Source organism: Strix uralensis, chromosome 4 (genome assembly GCF_047716275.1).
Source record: "Strix uralensis isolate ZFMK-TIS-50842 chromosome 4, bStrUra1, whole genome shotgun sequence".
NCBI lineage: Eukaryota > Metazoa > Chordata > Aves > Strigiformes > Strigidae > Strix > Strix uralensis.
In genome coordinates this window covers 37,050,727-37,073,941 of record NC_133975.1, presented here as the reverse complement: position 1 = coordinate 37,073,941, position 23,215 = coordinate 37,050,727, and the positions used below count along the sequence as shown (strand labels likewise).

General features: G+C 40.6%; 1 protein-coding gene across 5 annotated transcripts in view; it reads left to right on the top strand.

Annotated features, from left to right (window-relative positions):
* The window catches only part of STOX2 (storkhead box 2), a 149,937-nt gene extending 130,974 nt beyond the window's left edge, over nucleotides 1–18,963 (top strand). For 3 of the 5 annotated variants that reach the window (XM_074866404.1, XM_074866405.1, XM_074866407.1), the window contains exons 3-4: nucleotides 6,361–8,626; nucleotides 13,193–18,963. In XM_074866404.1, the coding sequence (XP_074722505.1) occupies nucleotides 6,361–8,626; nucleotides 13,193–13,388 (2,462 nt within the window). In that variant the 3' untranslated portion in view covers nucleotides 13,389–18,963. Of the gene's footprint in view, nucleotides 1–4,579; nucleotides 4,703–6,360; nucleotides 8,627–11,956; nucleotides 12,101–13,192 lie in introns of those variants that run through there. The other 2 variants (XM_074866408.1, XM_074866406.1) reach the window with 2 other exon arrangements.
* Nucleotides 18,964–23,215: the final 4,252 nt, after the last annotated feature.

Below are 23,215 nucleotides of genomic sequence, written 5' to 3'. Positions count from 1 at the left end.
GGGTGTTAAGAACCTTCTTGGACACAGTTCTGGGTTTTGCTTCTGTACCGCCCTTGCTTGAAAAAAATCTTTAAATCTGGTTGTTTTGGGTTTTTTTTAAAAACTTGGTAACTCCATGACTAAAAGGTTTGGAGAGCCATAGATACACATGCTGTGTTCATAAATGCTGGTGTACTGTTCAGAAGATATTCTTGTCTGCATTTGATAGTATTTATTAAGTGGTAAAACAAAAATGTCTTGGATTAAAGATACTGTAACATCAAAAAAAGGAAACCTATATTAAGAATGTACTCTTGAATATGCTACTTCCCTACTGGCAGTCTGTATCTGGAGTTGGTGAATCATGCAAAATGCATCTTGTAGAGACATCTAAAAGTGTGGTGTAAAAGCATTGGGCAGAGGTTTACTGCTCAGGAGAGCACAACTTTTTCACTTGTGCTTTGTATGATCCTGGGCAAGTTGTTTAACTATTTTGTGCCTGAGTTACAATTCTCTGAACAAGCTACTCTATTGTCCCTCTTTTATAGCTGTAAAAAGCAGCTAATTAAACATGCTTCAGTAGGAAAACTACTGATGCATCTGCCTCATCTAGGCAGCCTAAGCATAGCTATGTTTTGATGTTTTGAATTTTTTTGCTTACATTTTGGAGCAAGTGTTACTTAAAACCTTGAAGGTTACATGGCTTTTGCTATAGCTGGTACTAAGTTCTGAGATTTTAAAATATAATTCTGGATTGAGAGCTGTGTTCAGAATAAACAATTCTGTCTGACATTTAATATTTGCACTTTGGAAAAAATTACTGCAAGTATAGTTTCTAAATACTGGCTTTCTGTTCCAATTTGTGGTTTTGTTTTTCAGGGGCATTTTTCAGTATGCTTGGCTGGTTTTGAAAATGGTGGTAAAAGCTGTAAGGGATAGAAAGCAAAAAAAGCAAAATTCACAATTATAATTCTAGTTTAATTCATTTTGATGATTTTTTCCAAAGTCATGTTTTCTATATAGCTATGTACTAGAAGAGTTCCATAGATAGCAAGTATTTTTCCAATTATTTATCAATATTTTTATATAAACATTATGGCATGGTGGAAACAATAATTTATTGGTGACATCCCTTGGGTTTTCTGATAGTGTGATTATCAGTTGACTTGGTGTCTTGTGCTGTTCTTTCTGGACAGAACCATACATCAAAAATAATTCAACAGGCTGGATTATTGTGTAGACTCTGCTCAGAAGCCTGAGGCAAGTTAGTACAGTCTCTTGCTGCCTCTTTTTTTTTCCACTGGCCATGAACATGTGCATTTCTCAAGTCTGAGATTAAAAAAAGGAGAGCCTTGTTTTATCTACTTCAATTCCCAAAACATAAAGAAAATTATTTGGAAAAAATAAATAACTTGCCCTTTGTTGTCCAATTTTTTCCCCTCTCTAGAGAAATGCCTTTCTCTCCCAGCCGTGACATGTTTAACATAGCAAACATACATGTTGTCCCGGTGTATGAGGTTTATAAAAAAAGTTGTCCTTTCCAATAAACAGAATCTCTTCTTGTGCTGAGTGATATTTTTCACTTGTCTGCCCAAAGTCTCTCATAAATCAGCTATGACTTTTTGAGCCCTTGTATTCACTGTGGCTATTTTAAAACATCTGATGTCCTCCCATATTCTGATAGTTTATTTTTCCAAATTAGGTACTGATCCTCTGAGAGAGAGGAGAGCATTTCCAGTGTAGATGTATCTGTCATTGTCACATAACCTCTCTGTATCTCACCCTGTAGCAGCACTTGTCTGCCTGTGTTGTTTGTTTTTTAATGAACAGATGCTTCACTGCGTTTTGTGGCGTGTGTAAATTTCCTAAGACCCCAGATGCTATTCTCAAACTGCCTAAGAATAATAAACCTCTTTCCTCAGTGCAGGGTCTTACACTTGCAGTCTAGCCCTCTAGTTTGCTGAGCCATTGTGCAGGCATAAATCTGGGCCACACGGCTCTATCTGAAATAAGGTATGCTAATTATTTATAACATCACATAGCAACCACTCCACATCCTTAACTAGTATTTCATGAGCCAATCAGAGTATTTCTTTTATCCCTTGTTAAGCCTTAGCATCAGCTCAGGAGAAAATCATTTTAGCAGATTTAACACCATTTAAATACTACTTCAGATGTATTTTTCATGAATTTATTTTATTGAAAAAGTTTGTAATGATAATGCACATCTTCTTTGTGGCTTTTGTTATTTGTCAGGCTTTTAAAAAAGCAAGAGGACTCCTGCTGCACGTGCTCCCATTATTCTAACTTAGAATTAAACAATGAGATGTTTGTACAGCCCTACTTTATAATTTATTGACCGTGGTTTAAATCCTATACATTAAATGTAAATCTTTGAAATCTAGTATAAGGAGCTAAGAATGTAACCTCTGTTCCTGTGTATGGCAGCCAGACCTTCTTATCTGTATGAACCTGGCTGAAGAAAACATCAAGCCTTAGTCTATGCTGCCTTTAGTAAGGACTTTTTTTCCCCAATTTTGCCCACATACTTATTAAAATCATTTTAAGGTGTTCAAAATTTCAGTGTAGGAAATACGTGTGTATTGGACTAGGTTGCTTTTGAAGTGAACAGTTTTCTGAAAGCTGGCAAATTCCTCTGATGTTCACCTTTATAACTGTTCACTCTTTAAATATGTGAAATGTATATGTAGCACTTAAAATAAGTGTCTTACATTAACTGAGTTCACTCTAGGTCAGTCTTCTTTGTGAGCAGCAAACAAGACATAATCTTCTGTCTGGAAGCTCAGTGGATGGCATAGTAGACTCTCTTGAGATGCAGAAAATGTACATGTCTGATGATTCAGTGTCCAGACAGTTTCTGCTTTTGAATTATTAAACCACTACATAATCTTAAATAACACCACTGCTGTCATGCAATATTTTAAATGCTAGAGTCTCTAAACTACTGGTTTTTTTCCTCTTGTTCCTATTTAATGGAGGAAGGGAGACCATAAGGAGACTTCTGAATGCAGTGGGGTAGGTTAGGTACAGACATGATGTGGACGGGTTGCTGAAAAGGGAAAGGTCTTGAGAAAGCCAGGAAATCTGTATTTAAAATAGCAACAATGGGAGCCAGAGTAGTGTCACTGCTCCTGTCTACCATGCAGGAAAGCCTAATTCGAGTTTGGGTCTGTTTCTGCTTTTCTAAGTACCTGAAAGAGATCTGAACAAAACCCACAGCTAGCATTAGCTGGCAATGCTGTGCTCCAGAGGTCTGCATCTGCCATCGTCACTGCTGGCTTAGTGAACCACAGGGATGTACTGTATGCTGGGAGTGATAAAAGGAATAGTCTCCAACTCCAGGGAGAAGGCTGACACAATTAACTTTACAGCATCATCGACTGCCCAGGCACACTATTTTTTTTTAATTGGTGTTTATCTGCACATTCTCTATTCACAGGACTTAATTAATGTAACTACTGTGCATCCAGTGATTTACTCATTTACCCACCACATTGTAGTCATTATGGTTTACTGGGTGAAAAAATACATATCGTTATTTTTACCATGTATTTGCAATGCATTTTTGCCTAAGTTAATGTAAAACATCAGAAGACCCATTTCAATCTCTTTCCCTAAGTTTTCTGTGAACTCCCAGGAGAATGTTTTCCTCTCCTTTATTTTTGTTCCAATGTTCTTGAAACAGTATGTTAAGAAAAGTCTTTAAGTAAAGTAAGGATGAAGAACCTAGTTCTTGCAGACAAAGGTAAGTATGTGTTGACGTATTTACATGTAAGCTCCTGAAAGATACAATGGATCAGTCAGGTTGTTTCTGTAGAGGCAGAGAGTTTGGCTGCTGCACAGCAAGTGCATCTCAGTTGGACCGGGTTTGGACCCTGCAGCACAGGATGGAGAAGTATGTGAGCTTGAGTTCGGGGTCATCTTCTTCTTGTGGTGATGTAAGGCATAATGTAAAAGGGGTGGTGTTACCCAAGCAGACACAGCAGCTCTACTGCAGGAAAGAAGAGGTTAGATGATGACTGCTGGTTGTTATGGAAATTGAAATCTCTCTTCATCTTCCTGTGCTTTACTGAAAGCTCATGTGGAGGGCAGCCTGCTCTCCAGTTGCCACTGCCTCACAATCCAGAGGAAGCTCAGCATGTTCATTTCAGTCCAGAGAGACTCTGGGCTAGGGAGGGGTAGCCTTTTTTTGCCCCAGCTCTCTGGATTTCAGTTTTTCCCATCTGTTGCTATTTCTGGCATGTTTGCTCATCCAGCAGTTCTGGGGGTCTTTGTTGCTCTCAACAGAATTATCACATAAATTGAGGACACCCACATTTGAGGGAGAAAATGCACATTCCTGATTCTCCATTTCATTTGCGTATTATTTCCAATTTTCAGTGTCATTCTCTCAACTTATATCCTTTCTTTATCTCTTTTACTTCTTTTGTCTGGATTGGCCCCAGTCTTTCAGCTCTGTGGACTGTGCATGAAATATATTTACTGCCCCTATGTAATCCTCCGTGGAACCTTCTCTGTTGTAACTGCTTTCACTCATGTGTCCATGTTATTCCTAACACTTTGCTGTTTCCATTGTAAGATTTTTAGTTACAGATATTACTGGATGTGAGCAGTATGGTCATGTCTCTAAATTCAAACAACATTCAAAGCCAGACATAAGAATACTTACTATGTTGCCTGCAACCCAGTAGCAAGGAAGAGGGTGAGTTAAGGAATTAGTACAACTTCTCTATTTCTTGTTGCTAATCTTTTGATGGAGTGTTGGTCATAGTGCCAGAGCCTTTGCTGTCATCCTCATGTTTGCTAAGACAAGGAGATCGGTGAGCTTGCAGGCTCCAGCCTTTGACATGTGGGAGAAGAACTGGTGACCAGAGACTATTGTGCTACTGAAGATACTGTGTTTGTGGCAGGTACACCTGGTTGAGATTTTTCCATGAAGTATTTTTGTAAAAGCATATACTTTGTTGAAATGTTTTTGAATGCATGATTCCATGGAATTTCTGTTCTTGAAGATAGTCAAGAGTTTGACTTGACAAGGCTCTGACCAACTTGATCTAAGTTGGCCTGGCTATGAGTAGGGTTGTTGACCAGATGACTTCATGAGGTCCCTTTCAACCTAAGTTACTCTCTAATTCTATTTTTTTTTTTCTAAATCAGTTTCATTGAAAATAAAACTAAGAACCAGAGTAAATAATATTAGCTTTAGTTTAAAATAGACCATCCAAACTTTTGAAGAATATTTCTCTAGTTCTAAAAATGTAAACCAGGTCAGTACGCAGCATTAAATTAAAATTAAAATGCATTTTAGTTCAACAAAATGTATTGATTGAAGATAGCTTTTTCCACTGAAAATTTTGAAGGATTTTTATTTCTTATTCAGCATAAACACGTTTTTTTTAACTAGCTTGTGAACTATAAACCACTTCTTTCCTTAGCTCTAGATGGAACTTTTTCCTATGCACAGCATGCTAACTTGGTTATTATACAATAAAGTATTGAAGAGTTGGTCCTGCACCGCTGAAGCCGGCAGGAGTAGTGGTAGTAGAAAGGACCGGGCTCACAATGCCAAGTCTACCATGTGGCTAGTGTGGCATTGATGAAGGTTGTCATATTTGTCCCTCTCTCGGTATGTGATATATGCACTTAAGCAGTGTCCCTCACATCTCACACAAAGGACAAGGAACTCTGAGAAGCAAATTTTTAGGAGCTAAATATATAACTTCCAGCATAGTGGAAAAGTCTGTTTGGGTAAGATGTACTGTGGTATTCAAAGCGTGTCTTTTTTGGAGCAGCTGATATAGTTGAAACGTGTTTTAATGGGAGAGCAAGTCAGTTCAATCAAGTTGGTGATAAAGGGGCAGTTTGGGAGTATGGTTTTTTTTCTGTGTAGTACTCTTCCATCGAAAAACAACTTAGGCATACAAATAACCACTGTTTTATAGATGACTGGGCATTATAATAAATAGTTCTGGTGAATTGGAATATAAATATTTAGTTGGAAGAAGAATAAAAGTGAAATGTTTCCCCTGACACCCTTTGATTTCCAGTGATTCCATCTTGTAGCTTAAGGTCACCTGTGCAATGGAAGTGACTAGTTCTCTCTTTTTTTTTTTTTTTTTTAAATACTCCATTAATGGCCTCCTTTCTATTTAATTAATAATTGATATGTCTGAAGTGTAGGAGATAAGTGGAAAAACAAACAGACAAGAGAATGCCTAACAAAGTGCTTTACTGAAGTTGTTTGTTCAGCATAGTCCAGTTTGCACATTGGAAGAAACAGCTTTTTGTTGGGGAGTGGGGAGCCAGAGAGTCCTGCATGGTTTTATGCACTCCCTGATATGTTTTTACTGTCATTTCTAGGAGTTCCAACACCCAGTCCAGAAATCCTTCGACATACCTTGAATATGCTTGTGCGGGAGAGGAAAATATACCCAACTCCGGATGGTTATTTCATTGTAACCCCACAGACTTACTTCATAACACCATCTCTCATAAGAACTAACAGTAAATGGTACCATTTGGATGAGAGGATACCTGACAGGTCTCAATGTACCTCTCCACAACAAGGAACTATAACTCCCTCCACCTCGGGATGCGTCAGGGACCGAACACTACCCAAAAACCACTGCGACTCCTGCCATTGTTGCAGAGAAGACATGCACAGCATGCATGCATCTACTCTACAGAGGAAATCAGCAAAAGACTGTAAAGACTCATACTGTCCTCCTTCGTTATGTCAGGTCCCACCTACTGAGAAAAGTAAAAGTACTGTCAATTTTTCTTATAAAGCAGAGACACTCACAAAGCCTAAGGATGTAGAAAAGCAGTCTAAGAAATTTGGACTCAAATTATTCCGATTAAGTTTTAAGAAGGACAAGACAAAACAGTTGGCAAATTTCTCTGCCCAGTTTCCTCCAGAGGAGTGGCCGCTAAGGGATGAGGACACCCCTACCACTATACCTAGAGAGGTAGAAATGGAGATTATCAGGCGCATTAACCCAGACTTGACTGTGGAAAATGTCATGAGGCACACTGCACTAATGAAGAAACTTGAAGAAGAAAAAGCTCAACGAAGCAAAGCAGGATCTTCAGCTCACCACAGTGGACGAAGTAAAAAGAGCAGGAATCACAGAAAGTCTCATGGGAAATCGAGGTCACACAGCAAGACTCGGGTGTCCAAAGGAGACCCATCAGATGGCTCTCATTTGGATATACCTGCTGAAAGGGAGTATGAGTTCTATGATCCCTTGACTCGATCCCCACGGGAAGGCTGTTTTATAATAGAACACAAGGGAGATAATTTTATAATGCACAGCAATCCTAACATGATTGAATCTCACTTTCCCATGACACCAGAGTGGGACGTGTCTGGTGAGCTGGCCAAAAGAAGAACTGAAATGCCTTTCCCTGAACCTTCCAGGGGAAGCTCCCACTCCAAGGTCCATCGGAGCCACAGCCATACACAGGATAGAAGATCGAGGAATGAGCGGTCCAGTAAGGCTAAAGAAAGGTCTAGATCCATGGATAACTCCAAGGGACCTCTGGGCTCAGCTACTTTAGGCACACCTGAAGATATAGGTGAAGGCTGTAGCCCAGATGACCAAACGACTAGCCAAACTTACATTGATGATAGTACTTTAAGGCCATCTCAGTCTCTCAGTCATCAAAGGGCTCTGATTTCATCTGCAAGCTACAAAGAGACTTGCATCCCTGAAATCGCTAGTGGCAGCGTAGAAACCCCCAGTTCTTGTAGCCTATTGGAACAAAGCAAGCCTGCAGAGAATTTGCCATCATATAGCGAGCTCAACTCCTGCACAACAAAATCTGCAGTTGATGACTATTTTCAGTGCAACACATCCAGTGAGACTGTGCTTACCGCTCCATCACCACTGGGAAAGAATAAAGAGGATCATGATACGCTGACAGGGACAGATGGGCTCAAAAAAATGACTCCTGCAGAAAGACAGACTCAACATATTGCTAGGGAGCCTGGGGTGCACAAAGAGGAGTCCCCAAAGGGCCCAAACGGTGGTTCAGCGGTTGCTGGCCAAACTCCAGAGGTGATTGCAAACGGGCGGCTGGTTCAACACCATAGCGCTGAGTCAAGCAGCCTTGATAAAAGGAAAGAAATATTTAGCAAGGATACACTCTTTAAACCCCTGCACAACACTCTTTCTGTGAATAGTTACCATAAGTCTAGCACACCCCTGCTAAAGCCCCATCAAAAGACCCCCCCTGACACGTTGCCAGTCAGATGTGAGAAACTTGAACAAGCGATAGTAACCTCAGTCACACAAGTCACTCCCGCTTCACAGAGACAGCAAGAGACAACTGGGAACCAGGAGGCCTCCTTCGACTACTACAATGTGTCTGACGACGACGACTCAGAGGAAGGAACCAACAAAAATGCTGAGGAAGAAAAGAACAGGGATGATGTTGGTACGATGCAATGGCTCCTAGAGAGAGAAAAGGAGAGAGATCTGCAGCGAAAGTTTGAGAAAAATCTTACTCTTCTCACCCCGAAGGAAACAGAAAATAGCAACAACCAGAGAGCCACCCACTCAGCCCGCCTGGACAGCATGGACAGCAGCAGCATTACTGTGGACAGCGGGTTCAACTCTCCACGGTAGGACTGTCACATTCATTGCAGCTTTACAGACTAGAAAGTTCCATTTATAGTAATGTGTGTGTGATATTGGTGACAGGACGTAGGGCTGTATTAAACAATTTCACATGTTTTCAGACTATTTTCCACAGCTCTGGAATCAGCTATCCAGATGTGTGGGTTTCCCAACATACCGTAAGAAACCAATGACCATGTGCGGCATTGACTCTCTATTAGTTCATTTTCTGTTTGCTGAAAACCTTCCTGTATCCTTTTTTTTCTGTATTAAACTTGTGTTTGCATTTAGAATAGAAGAGAGGAGCTTCTGCATACTTCCCCCCCCTCTTCCCTTTCCCTCTAAAATACCATCAACAAGACTAATTGGAAGACTAGACATGACTAGGTGGCATAATCCTTGGCTCAGATGAAAAAACAAACAAGCAAAAAAAAGTGATTTTTTGGGGGTTTGGGCTTTTTTGTTTGTTTTCTTCAAAAATTTTTGAAGTGTATCTATCACCATTCCAAACTGGTGAGACTGGAACAGCCACTCGCCCCACAAGGCTGAAAGTGCTCAGGATGTTTGAACTTCAGAGGTGACCCAGCACTGCATCAGCAGAGAGAGAGGTGCCTTGCCTAATACACTTGGGAAAAGTTTGCAAGTGGTGGTGCTGGTTAGTTATTTCCATTCCAGGGATCTCAGACATCATGGAAGTCTCAGTGTGCTAGGAATCTTGCAGGTGTAGGGATGAGAGAGTTGCTGGTGTGTTCCCTGCCCTGGAGATTTCATAAGCTCATTTCCAGGTTAAGAATCCTTCACTCAGCCTTCTTCCTTCTCTCTCTGACCTTTGACAGTCCTAGGTCCCTGCTGGAATGGACCTTGACTGGTTTTGTTTGCCCTGGATAGCAACCCATCAGAGTTCAGAACAATGACTCTAAGAACACAGAAATCATTTACAGTAGTAGTTCTCTTATAGTGTCATACTTGAGCTTAAATTATTTATTGCCTGTGTTTAAAAATAAAACCTCCAAGACTGGATTTGTATTAGGTGAAAGAAAATGGGGTTTTTCGGGTTTTGTGTTGGTTTGTCATTTTTTTCCCCTGTAAAAGGTGTTCTTATTCCTCAGAATTACATATGTTTTTTAATCTATAGCAAAGGCTCCCAGAAAGGCATGTGAAGGATTTCCTGCTTCTACACAGGACTAAACTTCATTTTCAGTTAAAGTCATGTCTCTCTGGAATAAATTCCTTTGGATTTGATGGCTACTCCCACTTGATGTTAATGACAAGGCAGCAATTATTGGGCCTGTTGGAGCATGCAGTGATTATTAAACTAGAGCAGGCTTTTAACATACGTATAATTTTTCTGAGTAAAAAATTTGAAAAATAATTTGAGTAAATTGTACCACTTACACTGAGTCTAGCTTAAAAAAGAAACTTAAGGTTTTGAATTTGTTCCTGTTGTCGATTGTTCTGCAGATTCTTGGCATCTTTCTCACATACAATTGTTGTATGAGGCTATTTGCGCTGTTCTTTGTTAAATGTAATCTCTTCTTTTAGTTGAAGTTCTATACTTGCAGTCAGTTTTTGTGGGGGAGTGTAAGGTGGTGGTTGCTTCTTGCTCAGACTGTCTCACCCCGCAGAGTGCATTTCACCTTCAGGATAGGATGTCAACTGGATAAAAATCGGTTCTTAAGACTACTATTTTGCTAGCTGTATATCAAGCTTGTGTTTCTGGTTAACACAAAGGCAGACTTTCCTTCCCTAATTATTTACACAAAAGCTAAAATTTCTGTTGATGTTAATCTTAAACTTAGCTAGCAAGAGAAGATAATATGGCGAGCATACTGGATTTAGTGCTGCTATACCACTTTGTTTAGATCAAAAGGGAAATAGATAAGCAGCTTTTAATAATGATTGTGTTCCACACATCCCTTTTTTTTAAAAAAACCCAAAACTTATTAACAAATGTCTTCTTTTTGGCAAGGCCACATAAAGTAAGCTTTAAAAAAAAAAAAAAACTAGTCAACGTTCCACAGGGTTTTCATGTGTATTTGTTTTGTAAGACCAGGACCAGTGTATAGTCTGGATATTTCAAAGGCTTTTTAATGAGTTTTGCTTCAAGATGATTAAATTGGATGATTTTGCTGAGTTTTGGTATAAATCTATAAAAATAAATTGAACTGAGGGTGAATTTAGCCCTTTGGCTATAATTACCATGCTGTTATTACTTTCCTACCTTATAACAAAAAATGTACTCCACAGCCCTTTTCCAGGAAATACAGAAAAAAACATCCAGCATCCATCTGGTAAGATTCACCTAGATCTGACAGTGTCCGTTAGCAGATGCCTAGGGAAGAGTATAAGAACAGGACATGCATGTAGTGATATCCCTCAGGTATACTCTTCTAGCCTCCACTGAGGTTGTAACTCTCAACTTCATGAGGTGTGGTGGTATCTTTTCATTTAAATGGAAGTGTGCAGTGTTGCTTGGGGAATCAAGATTACCAATTCCACACTGTGAAAGAAAAAGTATATTTTTAAAGTGTGGCAAATTGAAAAAAGGGGCATTTAAAAAAAAACCACAGGATGTAGTTAGAGATTTGCAGTGGTCATTTGACTTCAAAAGTAATTTGTGTATGAAATTCGTGAACACATCACCATTGGGAAAGCAGCGTCACAGTATTTTGTTCATTGCTTTTATGCAAATTGTATATAGTAAATGTTAGCTGTCTATTAATTTTATTCCTTTATTTTTATAGCTTATATAATACTGCTGTTCTTATGTCACCTAGAGGAAGAGCTAATTTTGGCATTACTCTGCATGCAAAATTCTCACTAGTCTTTGTGTATACATATTGTAATGGTCAGTTTGTAATATCAGAACTGAAAATGTTTGAAGATCTGGAATTGGTGATCCCATAAAGAATGATACAATTAGCGAATAATACCTGGAAAACAAAGGTTGCATCTATTTTCATTAAAAAGCAGAGGGAGAGGAATCAAAAAATGAGCAACAGAAGTGCACCATACGTCATTGCGGCTCAGAGAGATCTCTTACTGTGTGCTTCACACATCACAGCTGTTAGGAACTACTGACAATAAGGTGATAATTGGCAGAAGATGATCAGTACCATTTCAATCAATTTAAAAGATTTATGCAAGTTTCGTAACAACATTGATTTTTCAGATTCAGTCAGTTTAAGATGATTTAAATCTGCCCTACAACTGCACAAGGTGTTTCTTCCTTCCCGTGCTATGCACTGACACAGTTCTCCCCTGCCACATCCAAAGCTGTATATTCCTACTCTTCCCCTGATGCTAGCACTAATCTTTTTTTTTTTTTTTCTTAGGGCTAGTATTTAACTGAGAGCGGTCCCTGATGTGGCTGGCTGCAAGGCTCAGCATCAGGGAAGCAGCAGGAACATGTGGCAGGGTCAGGTCCACACAAGGCAGGCAAGAGCTGCCCCTTTCAGTAGCAGGTAAATTTAGGTTGGCTTTAAACTGACTATGAAACTCTGTCATTAGTGTCTTTGTTTCTAGCTCTTATTGAATAAACCCATTCAGTCCTCTAGATGTCCTCTGTAAACATCTCCATAGCCAGTGGTGATGTCATTTTGCAAAGAAGTAGGGATGTAGGTGAAGGGTACATGACCAGGGGCCACATGGCTATTTGAAAACCCAAACCTCTGTCTTCACATGAAGACATTATTTGGAAATCAAAAATTGTTAAAAGCGGAAAGAGAACAAAATGAGTAATAGTGGCAAAACTAGCCTTAGCATATCTTGGCTGAGTTTTTTTAAAGCTGTAGCCTAAAACACAGGCTCCTCTGTGTTTGTATTTAGATGTGTCATTAAAAGGCTTAGTCTTTAAAAGTGCTCAGTGTCCTGTCACTGCCATGGATAAACAATACGTTAGAACTGAAGGAATGTTGTCCATTTTATGAATAAAATAGCAGCACTAGTTGTTTAGGGCATGATCACAGACCAGGCAGTTAAGATTTCTCAGTGTCTTGTAAGTTGCAATTGTCTCAGCTGCAAAGCTAAATTGAAGCGTTGTGTTTAGAAACATTGTGGGTTTAATGTAAAGTAGCATTTTGAGTTAATATTTTGTGTACAAAGACAGGTAGAAGAGGAGACAACAGAGGAAGCTGTGTTACATGATTGCTTTTCTAGCTCTGCCTAGTCAACAGAGCTGATTTGATGAAGTTACTTTGTGCAAAAATGCACCAGGCAGGAAAGAAAATTAATATGTTCCACTTGCAAGATGGAAGCTGTTTCCTTGAATGAAAAATCCAGATGCTTGATACTGGTTCAGCTTACAGTTTGTGTGACAGCTTCAGCTCTGCTTAGTGCTATACCTGTGTTACAGTATGGTGGCTGCTGAGTACCTCCGGAATCTGTTTTGGAGGAACATGTGTATACCGTCAAAATTAGATGGTTCACTGATGTGACATTACATACAAACACAGGAAGCCTGTTACAAAACACTCTATTCTCGTTTCCTGACCTAATTCTGTTTTAAGATTTCTTTTCTATTCTTTTCCATTCTAGTATGAGTGTGTATATATATTTCTTTTCCATTCTAGTACTCGTGAGAGCCTGGCATCCAATACTTCAAGTATTGTTGAAAGCAACAGACGTCAGAACCCTGCTCTGAGCCCCGCACATGGTGGCGCAGGCCCAACGTTCAACTTCCGAGCCACTGCAGACCCACCGACCAGTGAAGCTGAGAAACTGCAGAAACCTGCTAACTGCCTGCAAGCTTCTGTCACTAGTGTCTGATAGTCATCCTGCCTCGGATCGTCTGTCTCATCCTATACAGCAAAGTTTACGACACTGGGACTGATGTTTACATCTTTGGAGAAAAAATAAAAAAGCATCTCAACCACAGTTTTAGTGTTTACTTAAACTGTGCTGCTATGTAGACTAGGGGCAACAAAGAAATCTTTATTTCAAGGTATTGCTTTTCACATTTGCGGCTCTGTAGCGACAGAATAGCAGTAGGGATAATATGTACACTTTTTGCTTCACTTAATTGTAACTGAGCACATATATGAAAGTCTAGACACTGTAAGTGTAATCTGCATTTTCAATGTCCATGCAGTTGCCAACTTCATTTAAAAAAATGCCACAGATGTGTGATGCCCCTGGTCAGAGGCAAAACTCTGCTGCAGAGTTGATCGTTTTTACTTCAAAAACTGAGCCACTGCTGAAAGTAACCAGCCAGGATCACCATGAGGAAAAACAATGCCAAACATGATAAGTGATGACCTCAGCTCTATCTGTGAATTATTAATACTAATCAGTCATTTTCACTGTGCGTTTTTGTGACACAATTTTGCAAATACCCATTTAAGCGAGTAAAAAGAGGTTTGGGGTTTGTTTTGGTTTATTTTTTTCTAAGTATGGAGGGTGGGAAGGGAGGTGGCTTCTCCTTTTGTGTTTCAAAAGTATGAGAGACGTTTACTTACTGAGACTTGCTACTTGACCTTCCATAGTCACAAATGAGGAGGTGGACCTTTGCGTAGAGGGGGGGAGTGGGGAGGGAAGGGAAAGTTTTAACTGTCATGGAGCTACAACGTGGAGTGACGCAAAATATAACAAATGTCTTCAGTATAAATCAAATATTTAAAAAAGATTATCTAATTCTTGTGTCACTTCTGGTATTGCAACTTGCCATTAATATAGGAATCAGGATAATTAATTTCTTGGAACAAAAATATTCTTTATGATATAAATGACAAGTATGGCCTGAAGAATTGATTTCTTTCTAGTGGAAGGACATAAATCTATTTTATGTAGCTTATTAAATAGAGTGCCTAAATTAGGCTATTAAAAATAGCATACATTGTAGTGATTATCAGAGAACAAAATTTAGAGAATTATAAACTTCTGGCCTTTTTATTCAGTGGATGTTATTTGCAATTTAGCATTTTATGGACATGTCTAGTTTCTAGAAATTAAACGTGTCCACATGGTTGGCAGTAGAAATCTGAATTCTGTAGGTATGGTATATCCTAATTGCTTTCCCCTAAACTGTTACTTCAAAGTAATTAGTACTGTGCTAATTACTGCAGAGTAACTTCTAAGGATAGTTAAACTCCAAGAGTAATTTTTAGGTATAGGGCCACATTCTGCTCTGTTACTCATGCAGCCTGGTAGCGCAACAAACTGACTCCAAATTTAACTCTTCTTTTTTTTTTTTTTTTTTTTTTTTTTTTTTGGAACAGATGAATTGGTGGAAGAATAACAGAGGTAGTAAAATGTTCAACAGCCCAAATTGTTGCATAGAAAAGGGACATTTACATTGTCTAGCTCTTGTAGTACACAGGTATGAAACCCAACTGTACATACTAAAAACCAGTATGTTCGTCAGGTTCTGGTGACATGTATTACTCTGTACACAAAGTCCTTTGAGCTTCACTCATGTTCTCTGTTGTCATCAGAAGTCTTTACTGAAGATTCAGCCTTATGTTACACAGTTGGATATAATTCATTTACTTACAAAACAGCTCTCTAACTCTGGACACAATCAGTTTCCAGTTCTGTCAAGAACACCCAGTCGATGCACAGGTCTGTTTTCCTTGGTTTCAGTGTATAATTTCCATTTCATAGGAGCAATAAGACCTTTCAGTGCACATAAAGGAAATTATTGTGCTTTTGGTTGGTTATCAAAGTCACTTGGCCTTTAGCCTTCTGCCTTATCATACCTTCCAAGATGTGCTCTAATTACCATATAATGCTTTGCATGACGCATCTTATTATTCAGTATGTAACTCCAGCCGTACTTATTCCATGCGAACTGTAGAGTCAGAGTTTTTGTGGGGAATTGTCATATACTATGCAGTGGCTGACTGTGATTTTGTTTCTGAGATGAGCTCTGACATCAGTAGTATGTATCAATTCAGTAAATAAAAATGTCGAAACGATAAAATTTACAGTGATGATCTGAAGTACTAACAGCAGTATTAAAATGTGAACAGCAAAAACAAATTTCACCTTTGGGGGAAATACTTGTTTGTCAAACAAATCAGAATTTATGCAGGCAGCTGGTTGTACAGAAGACATAATTCCAACAAAATATGATAGTACATACCTATAAACTGTGTAGTATGTTATTTCCTAAAGTTCCCAGAGACCAGCAGACAACATAAATGTCATATTAATGTTGACATGGCACTGTACCAATATTAATGTGACTCTTGGAATATGGAATGTAAACAGAAGTTTCAAATAGAAACGTTCTAATCTTGAATTTTTTTTTTCTTTTAAAAATCAACAATGGAATATAAGGAAATTCCATCTTGAGGTTCTGGTAACAAAACCACAAGAGTGGAGCTTGAGTGCTTTATGTCACCCTAATCCTTTGATGAAATCATAGCCTTGTATTACATGGTTGCTTATCTATCATTCTTCTAATGTATCAATTTAACGTTTACAGAGTTAGATTAGGTTGAATCTGTGTTGTGTTCAACTGTAAAGGGTCAACACAAATCTGTCGGCATTTTGCACACTTAATATGTATTATTATAATACAACATGTTACTTTTATGGTAATTTTTTTTACACATATAACTACCTCCATGAATTTGATGAAATGCAGCAACATGAAAAGTGTATTGTACAAAGCAAGGTTAAAAACTTTGAAGCATTAGGTCATGGCGTTCTCTTGTGTGTCAATGCTTGCGTATGAAGTCATCATGTTTCCATTGCCACAATTTCCTTCTACAATACTAAAAATCTGGCTTTCAGACTTAAAGACTTTGACAAGGCTGCATAATTGGGATAAAAGTGAAAGGGAGGCTGAAACCTTCCATCCTCTCCCCAGTTACTGCTAAAATTTCTGCCTGGTAGAACTTGAAAATGTATTTGTAATTTAGCAAATTAGGAACATCTACAGTCTGTGAAATATGATTGACAGTTTGGGGTTTAACAGAAGACACTCTGGGTATTTTCTTGGCAGCCTTCAAATACTTTGGGCCCTATTCTGCCTCCATCTTTGTCAACATTTCAGGTCGTGGTTTCTCTGAACTGGCAAGGGTGTTAAAACAGCTCTTCCTTTAATGATACGCACTCTGTTCTCCAGATTGTGTGCATCTGAAACACTTGCTCCTATAGAAATTACCAACAGCCTTTAATTGACTTTACTGGGAGCAGTATTAGGGTCCCTACTCGAGGTACGTGCCTATTGTTCAAAGAACATGGGCGAGTTTCCAAGAAAAATGAAGCTGGCATTTGAAAAGTAGCCAGCTGCAACAAGCCACCTTTCAAGAGGGAAGAAAGAAGGATTCTTCCAAAAACCAAAGGAAGAAAGTGGCAGTTGAACCGAAGCAGATCACATTTATATACAAATCCCGATTTTTGAACACCTCTTTCAGCAAACCTAGTATCACTATCCTGATGCAAATTAATATACAATCATCAGTTGAGCTAATTTTGACATTTTAAGTATTTCAGTTAAAAATAGTAAGAAATCATTAGCCATTTGACTCCTTGCACCACTGTAAGATGTCCGTTATACACGAAACAATGTTCCCTCAACTTTAAAAAGTAAAATGTATTGGAAAACAAATATTTTAATGAAAACCGTGGCCTAAGTGCTTGCCAGCAGTAGTCGTTTTTAGAAAAGAGAACAAGCAAACCAGTATTCAGAGGCCATCATAAACATGGATAATACTTTGCACTTAAATCACTCCTTTTTGCCTGAGGGCCTCGAAGCACTTGACGTGGTACCAGCTAAGCCTCGCGAGTCCGTGAGGTAGGCAGAGTTCACTGATCCTGCTTCATGTCCAGGCACATTGGAAAAAATGAAGGCTAAGAGTCTGCAGACTTAATTGATTAACCAGTTGCTTTCTTAAAGTTACTGGAATAAGTTTAATAGCTAACCAAAGTGTTCCATGTTTATACTCTGAAGTTTCTCTTTTGATGCGTGCAGTTTGTTTAAATAAGAGAGAAACTACTTTGTGGTCCTGCAGAGCCTCTTGGATTAGCAGTGCCAAAACCAACCCAAGTTTTCAGTCATATGAGTACTGCTAGCAGTGGGTTTAGAAACAGTTATTTTAATTAAAAATTTGTTTTTCAAATACATTTCGCAGAGCTTTTCCCAACATAATTGCTCAAATGGTTGTGCTGAGAAAGCAAATAGCACTCCTAATCTGGTGTCACGCCCACAGTTTACAATTCTCTTTGCTCTTCTGAAGAAAACTGTACAGTATTAGAGAGAAAAGTTCTATTTTTTACGAAATTCTTTAAAAAAAAGGTATATATCTAAAATGTTCCCCCCAGCATAAGTAAAGTGCATCATTACTGCATGAGAAGCATGCAGTGGACCCACCGAAAGCCACGCTGGTGCTAGAAGAAAATGGGACTATCACGCTTCTTTTATAGCGGCGCTCTAAACGTTGGTTTCAGTTATGCGGGTGTAAATCTGGCGTAACTCCCCTGATCTCCCGTGGATCTGATGGAGATGGGAGTGGGTCGTTAACTCCATTGAAGCTCAGTTCTGAGCTGAGGGTTTCCGTGTTCCTCCCCCCGCCCCGAGACACTAAATGCAGAGAAGGAGCAGAAGGCCACGCGCACGCACCTGGCTCTGGAGGGGCAGCCTGGGTTGAATCCCTGGTGAAACGCACAGCCGGGATGCCTGCGACAGCCACCACGCGTTCCCCACCTCGGAAGGGTGATTTTCCGTGCGGTACGCTGCCCTTGTGTTGTATAGCAGTTAGAGCCGCCCAAAGGATACCCACCCAGAAGTATGAAAAGGCCCTTGGAGTAATTGGCACAGATGTTACTTTTATAGGTGGAGGAGACTTAAGTTTAAAGGGATCATAATTCTGCAGGTAATTTTCTGTGAGTGACTGAATGTGGCTGTTGCATTAGGTTTAAATGAGTTAATAAATGCAAGTGGGACTTACTGTATGTTAGAAGGGAGTTTTGCAGCCAAGACTGCCTTGTATAAATGTGTTTGCACTGAAAAAAAAATTTAAAAATTACTTGGTCTCTGGTTGCTGTAAAGGTCATCCAAGATGGATGTTCTGTTTATATTGTATAGTATTTCATATGAAATAATTGCAGTTCATGAAATGTCTTCCCTAACGTTACTGATTTATAACAGCACATTTGTAACATGGTTTTTATTGTGTCGGTGTACCATATTGTAAATGATGATTACTTGTCATGCTTAGTATAATAATTTAAAGGAAAAAAAAGGACAGGGATTTTTGTAAGTCTATATTTGAAAGTCCCTCCATATGGTAATATTGTGTTCATGTTGTTTATGTAGTGTTGTGTGAAATATCCATTTTGGATTGTGTTACTTTTTAAGATATTAAATAACATTTGGTTATATGTTTTAAGTGGATTCTTTGCTCCTATCAGTGGTTTTTAGAGAAAATACTTACATTTCCATTTAACACACTGTTTCTCTCCCTCACTTAGGAAACCTTGCACAACAAACAAGAAATCTCGGAAAAACAAGGGTCATAACAACTTGCTGTGTTCATGTACGCTTCATAAAAGGTCTCTGAGCCATTCTAGTAAGAGCACAAGGGGAGAAAATTCACTGATTTTGAAACATCCTGGTTTGGACTGGACGTGAAGATGATGGGTGCAGGGGGAGTGTGATCCCCACTGAAAGCGTGAGCACCCGGCTGAGATGCACCTGAGCTCCAGGAAATGAGAAGTCCATTAGAGCATCCTCATGCCAAGAGCAACAGGTGTCAGGTCCCTCTTTTCCTCTCCTCTCCATCCTCATGAGCCAAAGGAGGACCTGGTGCACACACCCAAGAGAAAGGGCTCTAGCAAGGAGGTTTTTTTCACGTTCTTAAAAATATTTACTCGAGTTTTTTTTCCATACTGTGACAGCAGCTGATTGGAAAGGTCTCAGTGGACAGTGTAACATGCAGGTGCCATTTTCCTGCCCTCTACCACCACCTGGAAGAAGGTTCTGAGCAGGTTTAGGCTCCAGGAGCTTTGCCAGAGTTTTGCTTTGAGAACTCCTGTTTGCCAAGGTTGGCTATGTGTATTCACAAGATTTACAAGATAAAAAACTAAGCAGTGTCTGTTGGAAGTAGGTGCTGTCATAAGCACCTTGGCTTGTCACCTGTTAGTAGCACATGCTACTACCATGCTATGTGTAGTCTTGCCTGGTTCCCCTTCATCCATCTTCTCACTTTGTAATCCATCTCCTTGAAATTGTGAATTCTGAATTATAGAGGGGGAAAAAGCCAAAGCCAGGCAGGGTTTGGTTAGGGCTTTATGCCAGCACTGACCTAGTGCCTTGCACAGGCAAAGCCAGTTGTGGGTGGTGGTCAGACTCAGATTTTCAAGGCCTTTTCAGTATTTCTGGAGAAGTTTGCCAGCACTGTTTCCCCCTCACAGAGAGCTTTGTTTCTGTCCTGATGGTGGGCTCGTATTTTAGGCCATAGGATTAGGCTGATCATTAGCTAGAAAGAAACTGCTGTTGTCCAAACCCATCGCACCTTGCACTTCAAAACCTGCTTAGACACCTGCCTTGAATTCTCTTTATACTTGTTCCGTTAACAGGGAAACTGAAGATCATAAGCAAGTGACATCTTTTTAGTGAAATGTGGCCTATAACATACTTAAAGTGTCTAGGGCCAGTACTTGGCTGAAGAACTATTCTCTTGCTGTTGGATCGTGCCTTTCTGCTGAGAGCACTGAGTCAAAACCGTGGATTTTCGTACCTCTATCTACAGATATCTTACATCTATAAGACAACATTTTTGAAAGTTCTTCTCTCTGGAATTTTCCTCCATCAGCCTCTCCACTGTTTCTTTAGAGTCAGTTTTTTCCTCTCAACTCATTTTCCATAATGTCCTTCTTCCATTTTATCTTCTTTTCTATCTCTCAGAATCCCCTCCTCTTCTGCTCCTTTTTGATGTTTTTTCTCCTTCAGGTTGGGCTTTTTTCCCACGCATTAATTGACATGAGATGTCCTCTGCCCCTTTTCTCACCCTCCCCTCTCAAAATGTTATCCTAATCCTATAGTGTCTTTTCCCCACTTCTCCGTTACTTTTTTGCTCTGTCCGCTCATCAGAAAGACCTCAGAGAAGAAAAGGTTGTCAGCTGCTTCAGGATAGGTGCTCCTGTCAGCACTTCCCTTCAAACCATGCTGTTCCAGGTTTGTGATTTTAAAAAAGTTTAGGGGTATAAATATGCCCCTGCTTTTAGTCCCGTCTGTTCTCTTCCTTCTTTTGACTGCTGCTCCTTTTTTTGATTATGTGCATTTCTGCCCAGCATCTCTCTGGTTTGAGAGCTCAAAGAGGAGACCCAAAACCCTGAACAGCGCTAGAACAACAGGTCATGTTTGTCTTCCTCAGGTCACCAAGCAAGGCCCCAGGTAAATGCTTAGAAAAGCAATTATAAAAATATCCAGCTGTGCTTCTCAGAACTGGCTACAAGGAAAATGGCCTCATCTTACTAGCCTTTCCTGCAAGGAGGGAGCCCACTGCTCTGACACCGCCATTCACTGTAGCTGGTACGTGAAGGGAGAAGGGTTTTGTAGCAAAGTCAAAGATGCTGGGACTTCAGTAGCTGCCAGTGGTTTTTGTGTTGAGATGGCTGAGCTTGCATTTGCAAGCAATTTCCTTCTACGCCTTTAGGTCCTTATGATTAACAAAGTATTTTTAGCCCAACTGTCAGAGAAGTGATGAATGGGGCCTGGGAACAGGAAATCCCAAGTACTTTTTTTTTACATCTTTTTTCTTATCTCTCATCCTAATAAGCACAGAAAACCTAACCCTATGCTGCCAGCTATTTGAAAGTAAGCAAACACAGTAAGTAAATCTACCAGCATGTCTGTGTATACACTAGAATAGTTACCCTGTTTGCTTGCTTGCTTGCTTTCTTAGGGAATGCTGGAGCCTTTTGTTTTGACTTTTATGCATCTCTCTCCTCTTGTCCCTCTGCTTGTCGCTGGTAAAATTGGACTGGTTGTCTAGTAAGTGCCAAAGAGGGTCAGTCTGGTAGGAAGCTGCAAAAGAAGCAGCTTCCAGTGCATTCAGACTTTGCACTACTCAGTAGTGAGAAAACAACCAGGAGCCAGCAGCCTCTGCCATGTGTGTAGGCTTTCCTCATGCAAAAGTGGAAGGGTACACCAGCGTGGGTGCTTTAGCTCTGAGCGGGACTGTGCTCTGGCAAGGGCTCTCCTGGTTGCCCACCCTCACTCACTGTGCTGCAGTTCCTATTGCAGAGTGGTCTTGGTGCAGGCAGGCTGCACCCCTTGCTGATAAAACTTCTGCACCAAAGGATGCACATCAGGAGCACAGCCACGGCACTGCGGCCCTTTTGGGTCCTATTAGCTGGGGTTTTGGAAAATAAGGACCGAGGCAACTAATTCTGCAGGGCAGCTGGTGCATTGAAGGGATTTAATGCAAACCATGTCCCATGAGCCGTGGTCTCCACCACATGCACACCACTGCACACGTACTGCAGGGCAGTGACTGCCAGGAGCAGCCATCAAGGTTGCAAACTCGAGGACCCAGAAGTGCAAACCACGGAGCTAGGTGTGCCTTAGGATTGTGGGCAGCGACTGGGATGGGGACAGCAGAGAAAGGTGTTTGCCTTTCTGACAACGGCAGGCGAATGCCGTGCCTGCCTCCACAGGGAGGCCTCCCCTCCTCCGTCCGCAAAGCTGCTCCTTGCAGCCAGTTGCCCAGCCCACCCCAGTCTCCTTGAACTGAACCCCTGCTCTCGGCTCCCTCCCTGGTGAGCCATAGAGCCCCAGCCCCTTGCTGCTGCTCACCCCCTGCATGGGGAGGCCATGGGGGGAGAGGCTCTTTGTCCAGTTTAGCACTTGCCTCTGGCTCGGGCCCAAAGTGAACCTGCCAGAGAAGTCCTATTTAGCATCCAGCTGCTGCAGTTTAATGTGCTTCTGCTGGACACAAGCTGGTGATGATTTTCATATGCTTGTAACCAGGCCAGCTATAACCTTCATCTAAGGCATGGCCCTGGCAGAGCTGCTCAGTAAAACTCAGCTGCTCAGAGCAACCACTTTTTTTTTCTGTTTTTTTAACCCTAGACAATTCAGTACATTTTTTTCTCTTCTAAAGGAGTGTCAAGACACCTTGCCTGAAACCTCCCAGGAAACTTTGGGCTGAGGCAGAGGTCTCACTGTCAGCCAAAGTCTGTGGCAGAAGCATCAGTCAGGGGAGGCACCATGAGGAGGAGGGGGGCAGGGACCACTTTGGCCATCGTGGTGCAAGTGCACAAGGCCACCCTGCTGCCCAGCCTGAGGAGTGAACAAAGCCCACAGAGGGACCCCAATCAGAGCCCAGGCTGTCTGCCTTATCCCATGGAGGGGAAGGACACAGACAGCCCACACAGTGGGAGAAGAAACCCAAAAATCTCCTCAGCTCTGCTGTTGCTCTGCTGTCCCTTGTCTCCTGCGCCTGGGAGCCCCTGGGAGCCCTCCACAGCAGCACGGGCAGTACTAGCATCCTGTCTCCTCTTCCCCACTTACTTCTGAAGAGAGTAATTTTATCTTCCAACCATAGAGTTTTATTTGTAAATAGTCACCAGCAGACCCTGGAGATTTATTATTCATTCACGATGAATAAACTCAAGAGTCCTCAGACCTAAGGCAGCCAATG